We start from the raw sequence: 17,049 nt of genomic DNA, 5'->3' as shown, positions 1-17,049 counted from the left end.
CAAAGTTGTATCATAACTCAAGTCATCTCATTATTAACAAGCCAAGAATCATCGAAAATTGCAGCAGCAAACTCGATAAAATCATCACCACAACCATCTACAGAAGCAAAAAAAAGGCTTGGAATTTTCTATCACATCTAACTTATAGGCAGGAAATTCCATCAAAATGCGAAAGACAGCAGCCTCACAAACAGATCTAGTGGTGTACATGGAGAATTGGTCATAAAATGATAATAGTTAACCAGATCAAATCTTTTAGATCAAAGAGACCTCATTTCATAGTGTCGGTGCTCCAATATAATTCAACTACAAAGACAAGATTCTAACTCAAATTAGCTAATATTCCACTCAATTAGCAAATTGTAAAGATCAGAATTAGTCAAAATTAGTGACTTATTGACCAAACTGAATCAGACCATTAAACCAAACAATCATTAAAATTAACATTAAATCACAAAATCAGAAGATAATAAACCCAAATCAGTAACCTAACAAATTAAACTAAGATGAAAATAAAAAAAAAAAACTCTTAGAGAGAGAAACACTTGGTGAGAGAAACACTCTCTTTTTTTTTTTCCTTTTCTAGTTACTCTTCTTACTGTCTGTATTTCAATTCCCTTTCTTCATAATTAACAAATTCAGCCTCTTTTCCTTATCTTCTAGTTATGTCAGAAAGAATCTTCCCTAGAACGTTTGTTTACCCACATATTTTAGGTTGTTATGAATTTCCCCCATCATCTTTTCAAGATGATTTTGACTGGACGTGTACTGTTATTGGGAAATTTTGGGATACCCGCAAGTTTTCTGTGGCTCTAGTTCAGAGATTGGTTGATCGCTTTTGGCATCTCCGTGGTCCAGTTGCTGTCCATTCGTATGGAACAGAATTTGTATTCTGTTGTTCAAATGAATATGACGCGGATGACTTGGATCAAAGGGGTTGGGTTCATTTTAAAGGTAGTCTTATGGTGCTCCAACGCCTTCGAGGTCATGAAGTTCCAGAAAATATGAATTTAAATCTGGTGCCGATGTGGGTTCAAGTTCAAGGCTTACCCATCCGATACTCTGTGCCGCAGGTAGCGTCTTCGGTGCTCCATCGAGTTGGTGATTTACTCATGGAAGAAGATCATAACGGTCAGTTTCCTATCCCGCGTCCTAGAGTCAAAATTTTAGTTGATTTGTCGTTACCGTTAATTCCGGGTTGTTTCTTTCCTACCTATGGCAATCATGTTACTCGGGTTCGATTTAAATATGAAGGAATATTCCGCTTTTGTAAAAAGTGTGGTTTTGTCGGACACGGTCGTGATACCTGTCCTAAATCATATGAATTAAGTAAGTTCCTTTTGGAGCGTCGTTTTCGTAATCTACACGAAGGCGGCGCACGTGTTTTGTTTGGTCCTACTGATGTTTCTTTATACTCGAATTCCATTCGAGGAATTGCTCCGAATCCGGATAATTGGACTACTGAGTTATGGTTTGGTAATAATGATGAAGAGGATCCATTTGAGTATCCTGCAGATTCTCATCCTTCAAATTGGGACTCTCTTAGTGATGTCATCGATAATTTCTCCACGGGAGCAGTCAATTCCCCTCCGCATCCGCTTCCTTCAGCTTCTATTCCAGGTTTATTTCCTGGGTCGCCGTACACTGGGTTTCGAAACAGTAGAGATGAGGTATGGCGGAGGGACTTGGGTGTTAACCGTTGCATTCGGGAGGAAATGGAAATTGATGATGCTCCACCGCCACCTCCTTCTGGTGGTACACGTGGCTTGCATGCACCTCATCCTCGTCTAAGGATGGCAATTTGTTGCTAATTGGGAAAATCCCACACGTGCAACTGCTGAAAGAAATGATGTGCCTTCTCCTCATGGTCATCTATCACCACGTGTCCCCTTTATGCTACCCCATCAAATATTTCATGGCAACAACTCTCAGCACTTGTCAAATATGACTCAGCAAATTAATCCTTCTACAAATGGGCCGCTCAATTCTAATTTAAATGGTCAAGATCCTTATGTGGCTGCTGCTTCCTTTGGTGGGCCGAATTTAAATGGGCTTCAAGCTGAACCAACTTATAGGGGAATTTTATTTCAAGACATGGGCAATACTAGTTTGAACCCAATCCAATCTTCTCTCCTCCTCGGATGGGCCCGTCTGGACCAGCTTACCCGGATCCATTTGGAGCTGGGCCGAGCAATTGGCTTAATGAAGCAGCTTCTCCTCTTCCAATCTCACAACAGCAGCACGTCGACTCTCCAACCCCGTCTTTTGGTTCTTGTTTTCCGACGGAACCTGCCGGAGATTCGGGGTACTTGCAGGATTCCTCTTCCGGAGATTTTGCCTTTTCTCAATCTTCTCCTTCTATTGGGAATTCTCCAGCGGTTATTCAGGTTGACTCGGATACGACTTCAGTAGAGCCGGCGCCGCTTAACTCCTCAGATTCTGTTGTTCCGCAATACTCTTCTTCTGGTGGTTTTGATTTTGCTCAGTCTCCTCCTTCAGTTGGTAATTAACCGGAGGTTATTCGAATTGATTCAACTACAGCCTCTGCAGAACCGCCGCCGGAAAATAATTCCTCGAACTCGGCCGCTTCTTCTGATGAACCGGAACCTATAAATTGGTCTCCTCAATATGCTCCTTCAAGCCATGTTGCTGTAGTTTCTTCTCCTCCTCCCTCAGCAAATGAGCCAAGCAGGCTTGAGGTTCCTCTTCGTCTTAGAATGACTCGAGGCAAGGAAAAAATTTGGAAATGGGTTAAAAATTCATGCCCTTCCAAACGTGCTGCATCACCTTCGGAATCAGACACTTCTCCGCCAATCCCTTCTCCGGGCTGTCTTACTTGTCTTCGACAGTTCAAGAAGCGTAAGGGCTCTATGACTCAGTCAGGCTCTCCATCGACTTCCCCTTCTGATCAAGGTTCGGTGGCTCACCATGAAGAGCCACCATCGGACCCATGAATATAGGAGCTTGGAACTGTAGGGGCATTGGCACTGCGGACTCCCCTAAAGTTCCGTACTTATCATCTCTAGTCCGCTCCTTTTCTGTAGATATTATGTTTATTATGGAAACTCTTGTTACAGTTGATGTTGCTGTACAAAAATTAGCTTCTCTTAGGTTTGATGGGTTTTGTGGTGTAGACTCTCAAGGTCTAAGTGGTGGGTTAGTAGTTTTTTGGTTTGCCCCACTGAGAGTTGTTCCGGTTATAGTATCTCCTAACGTAATTTTGTGTGAAATATGTTCTCAGAATGATGAAATAAAATATATTTTGTTTGTGTACGGATCGCCTCATCCTTCGGGCCGTTCGGCAGTCTGGGCTAATATTTCTAATATTTTACAGCACTATCAAAATGTGGTTTTGATAGGGGATTTTAATCAAGTTGAGTATAGTTCAGACAAGGTGGGTGGTTCACCAAATATAGTTGGTCAAACGGATTTTCAGGATTGGAAGTTTGACTCAGGGTTGTTAGATATACCTTTCTCAGGACCCACATTTACTTGGACCAATGGACATCATAATGGTAATCCTACATTTGAACGTCTTGATAAAGCCTATGCTACAAATTATTGGCTTATTAAGTATCCTGAAGCTACTATTCTGCATCAGCCGATTCTATTTTCGGATCATGCTGCAATTATTCTTCGCCATATAGAGTAGACAAATGGTGTATTCTCTCAAAGGAAGTAGCTTCTATCGTTTCTTTATCTTGGAAGTTGGATATTTTAGGCTCCCCTATGTTTTCTATTTCTCGGAGATTGGAGGATTTACGTTCAAAATTGCTTAGATGGTGTGTTACTCATAGGAAGCTTTGGGGCATCAATTGGAAAGAATTACATGATTCAATATCCCCGTTAGCTCAGAATTTGGAATCCAAACTTCATAGACATCTTTTTCTTTCGTTAAGAGAAGAAAAAGTCAAGCATTCTCAGGCAGCCTACCTTTACTAGAAGCAGCGGGCTAAAGTTAAATGGGATGTGTTAGGAGATTCTCACTCACATCTTCTTTTTTCTTATGTTCAGAACCGCCGTCGCAAGAATACAATTCAAGGTTTACAGACTTCTTCAGGAGATTGGACTCATGATCAGGCTCAGATTCGATCTATTGTCTTTGATTACTTCTCCTCAATTTACAGAAGTAATCAACCTCTTCAACAAATTCCTGAGTTTGATTGGTCAATCTTGAATTTACCCTGTTTATCGGAGGTTCAAAAGATTAATCTTATGGTTCCTTTTTCTGCCTCGGAAATTAAAGCAGCTATGTTTAGTATAGATGATACTAAGTCTCCTGGGCCAGATGGGTTTACGTCTGCTTTTTTTAAGTCTCATTGGTCTATTGTGGGATCCTCGGTTATTAAAGCTATTCAGTATTTCTTTTTGCATGGTCACATGCTTAAGGAATGGAATCGAACATTCATTGTCCTCATTCCGAAGGTAGATCATCCTCAACAACCTTCACAATTTAGACCTATTGGGTTATGCAATGTTCTCTATAAATGTATTACCAAGTGTCTTGCTGCTGGACTTCGAATAATTCTTCCTTCTCTCATTTCCGACTGTCAGACTGCTTTTGTTCCGGGTCGTCTCATGTCAGATAATGGTCTACTTACCCATGAAGTTCTCACTTATATGAATCACTTGCGGGGTCGTACTATGTCAGTTGCTCTCAAACTTGATATGAACAAAGCTTATGATAGAGTTAATTGGCAATTTTTATGGCAAGTTCTTCAGAAGTTTGGATTTCCCCCGTATTGGATACATATTATTCAACAATGTGTTTCGACAGTCTCTTATCAGTTACTCGTTAATGGAAATCCGACTAAGGTTTTTAGACCCTCGTGTGGTCTTCGCCAGGGAGATCCTCTGTCATCATACTTGTTTGTTCTTTGTATGGAAATTTTTTCAGCTATGATTTATCAAGCGGAGAGCACCGGTCTTTTTAAAGGAGTTAAAGTTTCTCGTTATGCTCCTTCTATATCACATCTGTTTTTTGCAGATGACTCTCTTCTTTTTTTCCAGCCTTCTCCCCAGGCCTGTTCCAATGTTCTTGGAGTTGTTCAGCAGTTCTGTGATATTTCAGGTCAGATGTTAAATTTACAAAAATCCTTTGTTCGTTTTAGCCCTAATGTTCCAGAGGATTATCGGGATTTTTTAGCCAATTCCTTACAGCTAAAAAGTCTTCCTTCACTTGGTACCTATTTGGGGCTTCCGGTGGAAATGGGTAGAAGTAAATGCACAGCTTTTCAACCTCTTGTGGACAAGATTACTTCTCGGTTAACGAGTTTTGCTTCCTTGCATCTCTCACCAGCGGCCAAATTAGTTGTGATCAACTCAGTGTTGATGGCTTCTCTTAACCATATCTTATCCGTTTTTAAGATCCCTTCTTCGATCTGTGACAGAATTAACAATCTATTCGTCAGATTTTGGTGGAAAACAGGGAATCACTCCAAGGGTTTGGCTTTAACTCCGCCTTCTGTCTTGTTTACCCCAAAGGGTTTGGGTGGTCTGGGTATTCGGCATTTGGGTTTATTTAATTCTGCTTTGCTTGCTCGTCAATCTTGGCGTATTATGCAGAATCCGCAACTTCTGGTTTCTCGGGTTTTTCAGGCCAAGTATCCTTCCCTTCTGTGTTTCCGGTCACAAGGTCGTCTTTCTAATCCGTCTTGGGGTTGTCGAAGTGTTCTTCATGGTTTACAGACCTTAAAGATTGGTCTTGCTTGGAAAATTGGTAATGGTTCTAAGGTTCACATTCTTCAGGATTCTTGGGTGCCTGGTTCTCCAGTTTACTTTAAGAATTCTCTTGCTGGATCGGTTCAGCCGACTCTGGTGTCTTCTCTTTTGGATCCTACTTCAAATGCTTGGGATCCTACTTTAATTCATGCTTTGTTTCCGTCAACCATTGCCTCCAAGATTCTGAGTCTCGAGCATCCTCCTCAGTGGATGATTATGTTTATTGGAAATACTCGAGAGATGGCAAATTTTCCTCTAAATCGGCTTATACAAAGCTGATCGCTTTGTCGGATCATCTTCCTGAAGGTTCTTCTCCAATTCATCCTATTCCTTGGAGTAAAATTTGGGCTCTTCCTATTTTACCCAAATGGAAGCTCTTTATTTGGAAAATTTTTCACAATGCTCTTCCTGTAGCGGATACTTTGAGATCTAAGGGTCGACCTGTAGATCCTGTTTGTTCCTTTTGTTTTCAAGCTTCTGAGACTACCGAGCATTTATTCTTTCGATGTTCGTTTATCAGGCGGTTATGGCATTGTGGTCCTCTAGGTATTCGGCTTCCATGTTTCAACAGCTCCTTCCATCAGTGGTTTAGCTCTTTACTCCTCTCTGTCATATCTATAAAGAATTGGGATGGTTTGGATTCTATATTATCTTTTGCTTGGGCCATTTGGATTCATCGTAATCACATTCGGTTTAGACAAGCCACCTGTTCTCTGCCCATGATTTTCCAGATTGCTCAGGATTGGACTACTCGGAGTCAGGCGGCTAGGAGTTCATCTTCCTTCGATTACTCCATTCCCCCTGGTTTTGGCTCCCCGAATCATTCTTCCTTTCTTGCGGGAAATCCTAATATTTCTCCTACTGTAATTCTTATAGTGGACGGAGCCTGGGGTTCTTCGGACTGTCGGGCTGGCACGGGTTGGTGTTTTTATTCGTTAGATACAGCCAGCAGTTTGGGTGGTGCGGCTCGTGCGTGTTTTGCTCTTTCAGCTTTCCAGACGGAACTTCAGGCTTGTCTTTTTGGTCTTAAGATGGCTCTCCAACGTGGGTATTCTCGTATCCTTCTTCGCACTGACTGTTTGTTATTGGTTTCTATCCTTCACAGGCCGTCGCAGGATATGGCTACTATTTGGATTCAGCAGCAGCTCCGAGATATCCTTTCTTTGTTTGAAGTTTGTTCTGTTCAGAAGGTTCCTAGAAGTGCGGTTCTTCCTGCTCACCAGTTGGCTACTTTATCTAGGAAGCGTCAGTTAATTAGCTACTTATTTTAAGTTTTTGAGTTGACCTGTCAAAAAAAAAAAAAAAAAAAAACTAAGATGAAAATCGGATCAAAATAACCCCAATTACACTCAAAAATAAAAAGTAAAATCTGACATTAATTATACAAAAAAAAATTCCAATCCCAAAAAAGGCCTGACCTCATAAGCTGCTTCAATGGTGAAGGAAGCTCAGAAGGGCGCATCAATGGAAAATTCAGAGTGCTTGTATAAATGGAGGAGAAAGAAAGAAGTGCACCATTATGTGATCTCAGTCGAAAAATCAAACTGAAAGAGGATTAATTTGAAAGAGCATGGACTGAAATTGAGGAAAAATACTTACCGAAAGCATCGCATCTCCCATTGATGCTTGTAGTAATCCAACACTGATTCACTAAATTCAAACACTGATACACGCCTCAACCTACAACAACACATAATTCCTGAATGAATCTCACATTTGAAAGAGCATGAATAATCGAACACTGATTTGCTAAATTTGCACACTTGGGTACAACACTATAAAGGATAAAGGATTTTGGAATGGGCCTTTGCCATGTAAGTCTCCTTACATGTCCCCGAATTATATGAAGAGTGCAGGCAGTTCTGAGGCAAGACAAAATTCTAAGTCAAAATCGACAACCTAGAAAAATCGACAATATAATTGATCGGAAATCCAGTTGCAAACTTTGCAACCAGGTCAAAGATCAGTGACAATGGTCCAAAAGACCAAAAGTAAAGGTGTATTATCTCTGAACACACTAACTCCCACAGTTCAATGTAAAAATAAAATGAGCAACGAAATCAATAATTGAGTAGTAATAAACTTTAAAATGAATAAATTCCTAAATTACTTGTTCATGCTCCTTTCCAGTAATACCAACCAAATAAACCATATTTAAAATGAAATAGATCTCATAAAATCAAATTAAACTCATGAACTAAATAAAATCAGAGACTTACCCTAAGAAAGAGCTCTAATTGATGGAAAATGAAGAAAAAATATATCAGGAAATGAGAGAAAAAGAGGAGAAATGTGACAATTGAAGAAAAGAAAAATCATACAAAAATTAGGGCCAAGTACCTGCATATTATACAGATTATATTTGACCACTATCATTTTCCCTTGCATCAACCCGTAACTTCAATTGTACCCACAGACATGCTTGAACCACCATATCCAATCGAGGACCGATCGAAAGCCGTCCGCTTTACTTTCTACACATCATCCCAATCCAATTAATCCTAAGAGTATGTACCCGATCAAGTTTTATATAACTCATTATCTAAATCAAATTCAAACAAACAACATCAACTAACATGCAAGCAAAGCAAAAAAACATAAAAGATCAACAAAAATCAAAAATAAATTGAAGCAAAAATCGGCATATACCTCCTCCAAATAAATTAAATCAGACCTTTTATATAGAATTAAATCCCACCAAAAAAAAAAATCAAGGAGCATTGTCTCACCTCCTCTCTCGTTCCCTTTTAGTTTTAATTTCCTTTAAAAAAAAAAAAAAGAAGAAGCAAATAATGAAAGGAATGGCAGATTCACAAATACAATGAAAGAGTAAGGATAATGGCGCCAAATCACTATTCACGGTAACAGTAACACTTATTCTCCCTTTTAAAGGGTTGCTGATGAACAAATTTTTTAAAAAAAATAAAAATAAAAAGAGCTTCCCATTGTTGAAGCACAAATCAAATGAGTGAAATATCTATCAAGAAATTGTCGCTTGTTACTACCTTATTATCTGTCCTGCACATAGCACCAGAAGTGGACAAGCTTTGAGTATCAAAGATGTGTATCTGAATGAACTATAGCAATTTCAAACTATTTCAAAAAGCACAGAGAAATCTGAAACAACCAGTACTCAAAACTTACCATCTCGACTTTGTAGCAAGGTATAGCATTCAGAACATACATCAATGTTTTAAAGGAGAAAATGTCTCACTGAAATTCCTTTTGGAGGGAGGGAAATACAAGGCTGACATGTGATTACAAATACATGAATATTATTCCTCTAGGTGATTATGCTTTTGCAAAATATTTCAAGTTTTTAAGGTAACTCAGATTCAATGGTAGTTTAATCCTCAGGACAAGTTGAAAATCATACATCCAGCGTAAACTGCATACTTTAATTCCAACCCACAAAAGGCTCCATGACTCTCATTGGAGAAAGCGGAGGACTGGCACCATTTTTGCCCGCTATAAACCTCCTGGATGCAAGCTAAATATAACTGAAAATCTTAAAAGGGCTACCACAAAAGATAAAATTGCCAATCAAGAACACCATTCCCTGGCATTTTGGAACAAGCGCAGCCATGGGCTCGGCCCCTTATTGTTGACATCCCAGTGCTTTGGGTACCAGGGATATTGCCACATTAAGAAGCAACGCTCAGGGTGAGGCATCATAGCAAGATGCCTTCCATCAGGAGAGCAAATAGCAGCAATCCCAAGAGGTGAGCCATTGAGGTTAAATGGGTAGGTCTCTGTTGGTTTCCCATTGTCATCACAATACCTCAAGGGGGCTAAATCAGAACCCAGAACACTGTTGAGAACATCAGCATTTGGGAAATAAGCCCTTCCCTCGCCATGAGCCGCCCATACACCTAGTGTACTACCTGTCATCCCTTTGAACATTATAGCAGGAGATTCTCCAATTGTCACGCTTGTAAAACGACATTCAAATCGCCCTGATTCATTGTGGATGAACCTAGGCTGTGCAGTGTCACCGCCATTCCCGTGTACACCACCAACATCGGGGCCTGGTATCCAGCCAAGTAAAGCCATGAGCTGGCACCCATTACAAACCCCAAGACTGAAAGTGTCAGGTCGACGATAGAATTCTTGAAATTGATCTAAAAGAGGTTGGTTAAATCTAATTGAAGCTGACCAACCCTTTGCTGAATCAAGAACATCAGCATAACTAAAGCCTCCAACAAATGCAATTCCACGAAACTCTTTCAAAGAGATGGCTCCACTGAGCAGGTCTGACATAGCAACATCCCATGGCTCAAAACCAGCAGCATAGAATGCTGCAGACATTTCTCTATCACCATTGCTACCTTCCTCACGGAGGATGGCCACCTTTGGTTTCGAGGTTGCAAGCATGTATTTATCATCTGTACAAGCAGGAGTAAAGGACAATGACCAAGAAGGTTCTTGTCTGTGCCTTAAACCTTCTTTCTCCAAATCTACACAAGAGGCCAACCTCTGGAATTTCTCTAGGTTAAAACTGGTTTCTTCCCATATGTCCCTCAGGTAAGTCATATCTTCATTCAAATGAGCAACCCCGTCAACCTTCAAATCAATAGTCCTCCCCGCAGTGACTTGTCCAATGATCTCCGACGAAATGCCAGCAGTATTCAGTTTCTCCATTACCGATTTCAATGCATTTTTGTCAACTTCAAGAACTAAACCTAGCTCCTCAGCAAAAAGAGTCTCAAATAGGCTATGACCTCCAGATGTTAGTTCTAAGGAAAGCCCACAGTTGCCTGCAAAAACCATCTCCAAGATACTGACAAGTAACCCACCGTCACTAATATCATGACCAGCAGAAATGAGATCATCTTCAATTAGCTCTTGAACTGCATTGAATGCTCTCTTGAAGTAGGAGACATCATCAAGATCAGGAGACACACTACCAATTTGATCAAATGCCTACAAGAAAACAGAAGCCAAAGCAGAGAATCAGGAATATAAACAAAAGGATCAAACTATTCTTTGTGGCCACAACCAGAGACACAATCAGCTTTTTTAAGACGTGAAACACCAGTCACTGTCACACAACAATGTTCACGTGAAAAAAAAAATGCCTAAACATTATGGCACTTCAACTAATTTACTACATAACATTTCTCTAGCACAATAATAACATATCCAAGGTATAATTAAAAGCAAAACAAGGCATCCTGACAAGGATTCAATCAATAATTCCTAAAATTTTAGGATACAGCACTATAGACTTCACCTCCTCAGTTCCTATTCTAAAAGCATTTACTGATGCTAGTCCAGTAAAGGTTAGCAGCTTCATGCATGGCAAATAAATAAGGTATTGGGTAACAAACATACATCCTTATATTTTTATGATATGAAATCTGCTGAAGTCAGCCAAAAGAAAAAGTGACTAAAGTTTTATACAAGAGTATCAGTGGTAAATAACTGAATATTTAACCAAGAATAGAGATAGTGAAAACATATGCCATGAGCTAAAAACTACCATAGTAGGAAAGCATGGAGAAAAATTTCCAATAGAGTCCTGAAAAGAAAGAAAGAAACCTGAGCAAGTGCAGAACCCCCTAGGCGTCGCTTTCCCTTGGCTAAATCAACATGAATCAAAACTCCATCACTGAGCTTTAAATCTGGAGTGACTGTTTTTGTTATATCAGGAGTAGTAACATAAGCACTAATTACAAGGTTTCCCGGAGCTTTGACAACCTCACCACCAGCATTTGCAGCCATGGAAAGACTGTCCTTTCCCCCATCTATAGCAATGCCCAGTTCAATCATGGCTTCGGAAAGGGCTGTGGCAGCATCATACATGTCTGCACCTTCCCCTTCAAGCTTGGCAGCATACATCCAGTTGCCACTGGCTTTAACATCAGAAAGAGAGGTAATTTTTGCCCAGATGAGATTTGTGAGTGCTTCACCAACAGCTAACCTGGCCATTGCTTTAGGATCCAACAAACCCTTAATAGGCTGCTCGCCAATAGCACATGCACCCCCAGTGAAGTTGGTGTAGCTCTGAGCAATAACTGCAACATCAGCTAGAGTAATTTGCAAGGGGCCCACAGTCTGCTGCTGTGCCACAAGGCCAGTGACACACCTATCCACCTTAGTGGTTAGGAAGCGTTTTGAGCACACGGATGGGAGTCTCAACACCCTTTTTAGGGAATCCATCACAGTTGTTGCTGGAGCTATATCAAGTGGCTCTTGAGGATGAGTCATACGCTGGAACTCGAAGGTTTTCTGGGGCATGTCACCAAGAACTTTTTCAAGCTCGAGATCAACAGCAGGAGAAGGAGGAGGGACTCCATCACGACGGGATTTCTCAACAGCAGCACTGTCTACCAAAACAACACGCCCTTCACCATTTATTGTTCCAATTACGGCCATTGATAACCTCTCTCTATCACAAATTGATTGTAACATGCTACGACTTTCAGCCTTCACCAGTATGGCATCTTGCTCCTGGTACTCTGCCCCCCATATCTCTAATATTGACATTGTGTGATCACCAACTACTATAGCCCTGATATCAATCTGAGCACCCTTTGGATATATTATCTCCTTGACAACATTGCAATTACCACCAGCACCTTGATCGTGGATGCTAATAATAGGGTTTTTGTCACCCATTTCAATACAAGCACGTACAACACGATACAATTTTTGTGACATCTCAGCATCTCCCCGTTGTACAGCATTAAAGTCAAGTTCAGCATCATTCTGGCCACTCACCATACTAGAAGCAGCACCTCCTCCCATTCCAATGCGATATGCAGGGCCGCCAATCTTTACAACTAACATGCCAATTTCAGGCTCTCCCTTTGTAATATGGGTGTGATCAATCTGCCCAATTCCAGCACTAAACATAATTGGCTTCAACCATTCTCGTCTCTCACCATTCGGAAGCCTCATTCCAAAGGTCCTAGTATAACCCTGAATCAAGGGCTCCCCAAATTTGTTCCCATAATCCGAAGCACCGTTGCTTGCATCAATAAGAATCCGTAAAGGAGAAGCCAGATTTGATGGATAGGTAAAAGATACATCTTCCCAGGGAGCATAAGATTCTTCCATATTCAAGTTTCCAACACAATAACCAGCTGTAGCAGCAACAACAAATGACCCTCGTCCAGTTGCATGCGTGTCCCTAATCCTGCCACCAGCACCTGTTTCAGCACCAGGGTAAGGTGCCACAGCACATGGGAAATTGTGGGTTTCAGCAGTAAAAAGAATGTCAAGATCACGTTTCTGCACATCTAATGGACAGGTTAAACCGGGAAGAAGAGGGTGCAACTGATTCACCAAAAACCCTCTTATTGCACTAGAATTATCCTTGAACCCAATCACTGAATTGTTAGGATTTGCCTTTAGCGTACTCTTGACAATTTGCATAAGAGTTTTTTCAACAGGTTTCCCGTCAATGACTAATTTACCGGTAAAAAACCAATGCCTACTGTGCTCACTATTAGATTGTGCAATATCAAACAATTCAACATTAGTTGGGTTTCGCTTAATATCTTCCTTGAAAAGCCAAGTATAGTATTGAAGATCTTGTTCATCAAAAGCCAAACCCATTTTTGCATTAATATCTTCAAGGGCCTTCCTACCCTGCTCCATCACTGGAACATACAGAACTTCCTCTGGAACCAAACTCGTCTTGAAGCTTGTAAGTTTTTCAGTATACACACATTCAGTCATTCGATCATGAACTATAGCAGCAAAGTCAGTTATCTGCTGCTCCTGCAATGGATTCTTAGAAAACAACAGATACCTCCTGGAACGTTCCAGACGATTTACTTCAGTGAGACCACATGATCGACATATAGATACAGCATTAGTGGACCATGCTGTTGTAAAGGATAATCTAGGTCCCACCTCAACAACTACAACAGTACAACCTTCCATTACCTCCTTATCAAGAAAGCTCTCGGCCCCTAAATTTTCAGGTTCATAAGTCTCACCCAAAAGCCACCGAAGTGCCAAAAGTTTTTCACCAGAAAGCTCAGTATCCACCCCAATGTTGAAACACTGTTCTGTTTTCAATCCAACTATCTCATTTGATATCTTCGTCTGAACTGTCCTCAGTAGCTCATCAGCTGCACTATCCTGAATCAACGGAACACGGAAGAAATGTATAACCTTGTCTACTGACAGCTGTACTTCATCACCTAATGTGACACTCACATCTCCTGAAACAATAGCCTTCACCTTCCCCAATCCTGAACTTCTCAAACCAACAATACGAGTGTGCAAACTTGGCAATCGACCTAGCCCGACACCCAAATGGCTACGAGTACTAATCGAATTTCTAGACAGAAATAATTTACGTTGTACACAGCCCTGTATATAATAAACCAGACATGAGTAAAATTACACAACAAAACACCCCAGAATAACTCGGGCATGGGTACGACACTTAAACAATTCAATTCGAGCCAAAATCATGCAAATTTTCGAATAAACGGCCTTGTATGATACTTCTAGCCAAGTATATGAAACATAATCAATGAAAAATAAAAAATAAAAATAAAAAATAGAATTCAATACCTTAAATTCTGAGTTGAGTAATTTAGAACCGATAAAATCAGAACGAGCTGCCATTACTGTGAAAAAATAAAACGAAAACTCCATTAAATTCTTCAAGCTTAAGAACATGAACAGCAAAATTCTAACAAAGAAATTGCACCGTCTAATCCATCATAACATCAGTAATAACAATTAATAAGTTCAATAATCCAACACAGAAGAACCCTAAACTGATTATACTGAAAATTGAATTGACTATTAACACTAGACTATAAAATAGATATTCGATGATTGGAGAGAAAAAAGAGAGAGAGAGAGAGAGAGCATCTTACCTAAGAAAGTGGTTCAATGGAAGAAAGAAAGCTCGGAAGGTGCTTCAATGGAGGAAAGAAAGCTCGGAAGGTGGTGGAATGGAGAAGTGAGAGTAGACAGCAATGGAGGAGAGAGAAAGGGGGGAGGGGTGCGGCGAGGCAGAGTGAACGTGAGAAGGCTCCAAAGTCCAAACGTAGGCGGAATCAAAAAAAAAAAAAAAAAAAAAAAAAAAAAAAAAAAAAATTCAATAGGAGTAGGGATGAATCGAATTTGGTTTAAAATCGAACCAAACCGAACCGAATTAGAAATATGGTTCAGTTTTTTTCTTAAGTGGCTCGGTTTCGGTTGGCAAAATCAAGAAGCCGAAATTGTATGGTTACGATTTCGGAAAATGAAAAATCGAAAAACCGAAACTGAATTGAATTTTAAGTCCAACCCCAAAAAAACCCTAGCCCAACTCTATATAGTATACAAAGCAAATAAATCCTAATCACCTCTCAACCTCTTTCTCTCTCCTCTTCTCTTTCTACCCTTTCTCTCTTTTCCTCTTCTCTTCTTTGCCCTTTCTCTCTCCTCATCGATCTCTTCTTCGTTCCACCTTCTCTTCTCTTTTTCTCTTTCTCGTCTTTCTCCTCGCCACTAGCCCGCTACACCATTAACAAACGCCATTTTTGAGGTTTTGATTTCGAACACCATCAACTAAAGGTTTTTCATGTCAAATTCGACCATCTAGATTTTTTATGGCCGAATTCGACCTTTAAAACCCAAATCCGACGTTTTTTCGGTGGAATGTGAGGACGTGAGGTATGTCCTCTTTTTCTTTCTTTTAATTTGGTAGTTTTGGCTATATATAGTGGTTGGCCATTATTATTCACTAATTCGCCAACTATAGAGCTTGGAGTAGTAAGTTTTTGTCATCTTATGTTTTCTTTTTTGACTTCGATTAAAATTATTTTTGTAAAAAGGGAATTGTAAGTTTTAGTGTAGCTGAAATAGCATAATTGCAGCACTAAGTAGAAACGGTTTTTTGGTAATAATTAAAGGGTTAGGGTTTGGGTGGAAGGGATGAAGGGTAGTGAAATAAGGTGGGTTGTGGTGGGTGCGGATCTGGGTTAGGGGTGGTGAAATAAGGTTAAAACTTGTTTAATTATGTTTGTATGGATTGATTTGGTTTGGTTTGGTTTGGTTCGGTTTTTTTGCCAAATTTGATGTTATGTTACTTGATAGGAAAATTCGGTGCGGTTTGGGTTTTTTTGTAAGAATCCCGAAATTTAGGTGGTTTGGTTAGATTCGGTTTCAAACCTAAAGTGGTGCGTTGTGGTTTGCAAAATCAAGAAATCGAAATATGGTGGTTCAGTTTCAGTTTGGGCAAAAAACCAAACCGAAAACCGAACTTTCACCCCTAAATAGGAGGGTCAAATTTAGTTTGTCTTTGTATCTTGTATACAATTGAAATGTTGAAATATGAAAAAAATAATAAGATCAAGAATTATTAAAAATAATAATGGCTTTTCAAAAAAAATGTAGAAAGATATGAAAAGCGAATTTAATGCCTAAAGTTATTGTATAATCTTAGTATACTCTGCTAAGCTTAGTCTAGTGGTAAGAATTGTACCTTTCAATCTTGAGGTTGGGGGTTCAATTTCCACTTGAGACTTTGGGATAAAACTTCGTTTATGCAAAACTCTTTCATTTCGTATTAATCGCAACACTTTTGTATTCGGCAATTCACGAGTAAATTGGTGTAATAAATGTTTATTTATTTTCAATTATTTCCCTTCTTAGCTTCTTAGAATAAGTTTATCCCCAGACTCAGACTCCATACTCTGCCACATCGGCTTTCCACTAATTTTTAATTACTTTTTTTATTATTATTATTTAGACTTACACAAGACTCTCTTCATTTTCACACATTATCCCAAGACTCACTCCAGACTCACTTACCCTCCTAAATACTAACATTAATTTACTTATAAATCTATTTCTTTTATAAAATTATTGTTAATACTAATGATATAATGTCTATTTGTATATCTTATAATTTGAAAGAAAAAAAATACTTCGTGCATTATAATAATTAGGAAAAAAAATTAAATTAGAATAAAACTTAAAATGGACCTTGGTAATTTAATGGCAAGCTGAACTTAAAAATACATAAAATATAAAACAACGATAATTTTGGATATAATACAATAACAAGAATTCTAAAACACATGAAATTTAAAGGCAAATGAAACTTAAAAATACATTAAACTTTATATAACAATATTTAGCTAGCACCTCCTCTAGAACGTGACCATATATAAGGGAATGTAATTGAGGATTATTTTGCAACAAATACAAAGAGAATTCAAATCAAAATTTTGGTTTGGATCCATAAATTATTATTTTTTTTGGCAAGGTTTTTTTGTAGGGAAAATTATGGGAGAATATTGATCCCAAATTATTTTATAGGTAAAATTATTACCGTTAAATAAATAGTGGTTGGAAATTTTGTAGCAA

At 39.3% G+C, this 17,049-nt stretch overlaps 1 protein-coding gene across 1 annotated transcript; it reads right to left on the bottom strand.

Moving 5' to 3' along the window:
- Window positions 1-8,851: 8,851 nt before the first annotated feature.
- On the bottom strand, window positions 8,852-14,753 carry LOC145558384 (putative phosphoribosylformylglycinamidine synthase, chloroplastic/mitochondrial). The gene is made up of 4 exons (XM_081619611.1): window positions 14,568-14,753; window positions 14,257-14,312; window positions 11,263-14,049; window positions 8,852-10,644 (listed from the first exon to the last, which is right to left on the bottom strand). Exons 2-4 carry the CDS (start codon window positions 14,308-14,310, stop codon window positions 9,265-9,267), a joined length of 4,221 nt encoding a protein of 1,406 aa, XP_081475737.1. The 5' UTR covers window positions 14,311-14,312; window positions 14,568-14,753; the 3' UTR covers window positions 8,852-9,264.
- Between the last annotated feature and the right edge of the window lie 2,296 nt (window positions 14,754-17,049).

The sequence above is a fragment of the Chenopodium album genome, chromosome 9 (genome assembly GCF_948465745.1).
Source record: "Chenopodium album chromosome 9, dcCheAlbu1.1, whole genome shotgun sequence".
NCBI lineage: Eukaryota > Viridiplantae > Streptophyta > Magnoliopsida > Caryophyllales > Amaranthaceae > Chenopodium > Chenopodium album.
The sequence above is the reverse complement of the archived record's forward strand: the minus strand, read 5'-3'. Positions and strand labels throughout refer to the sequence as shown.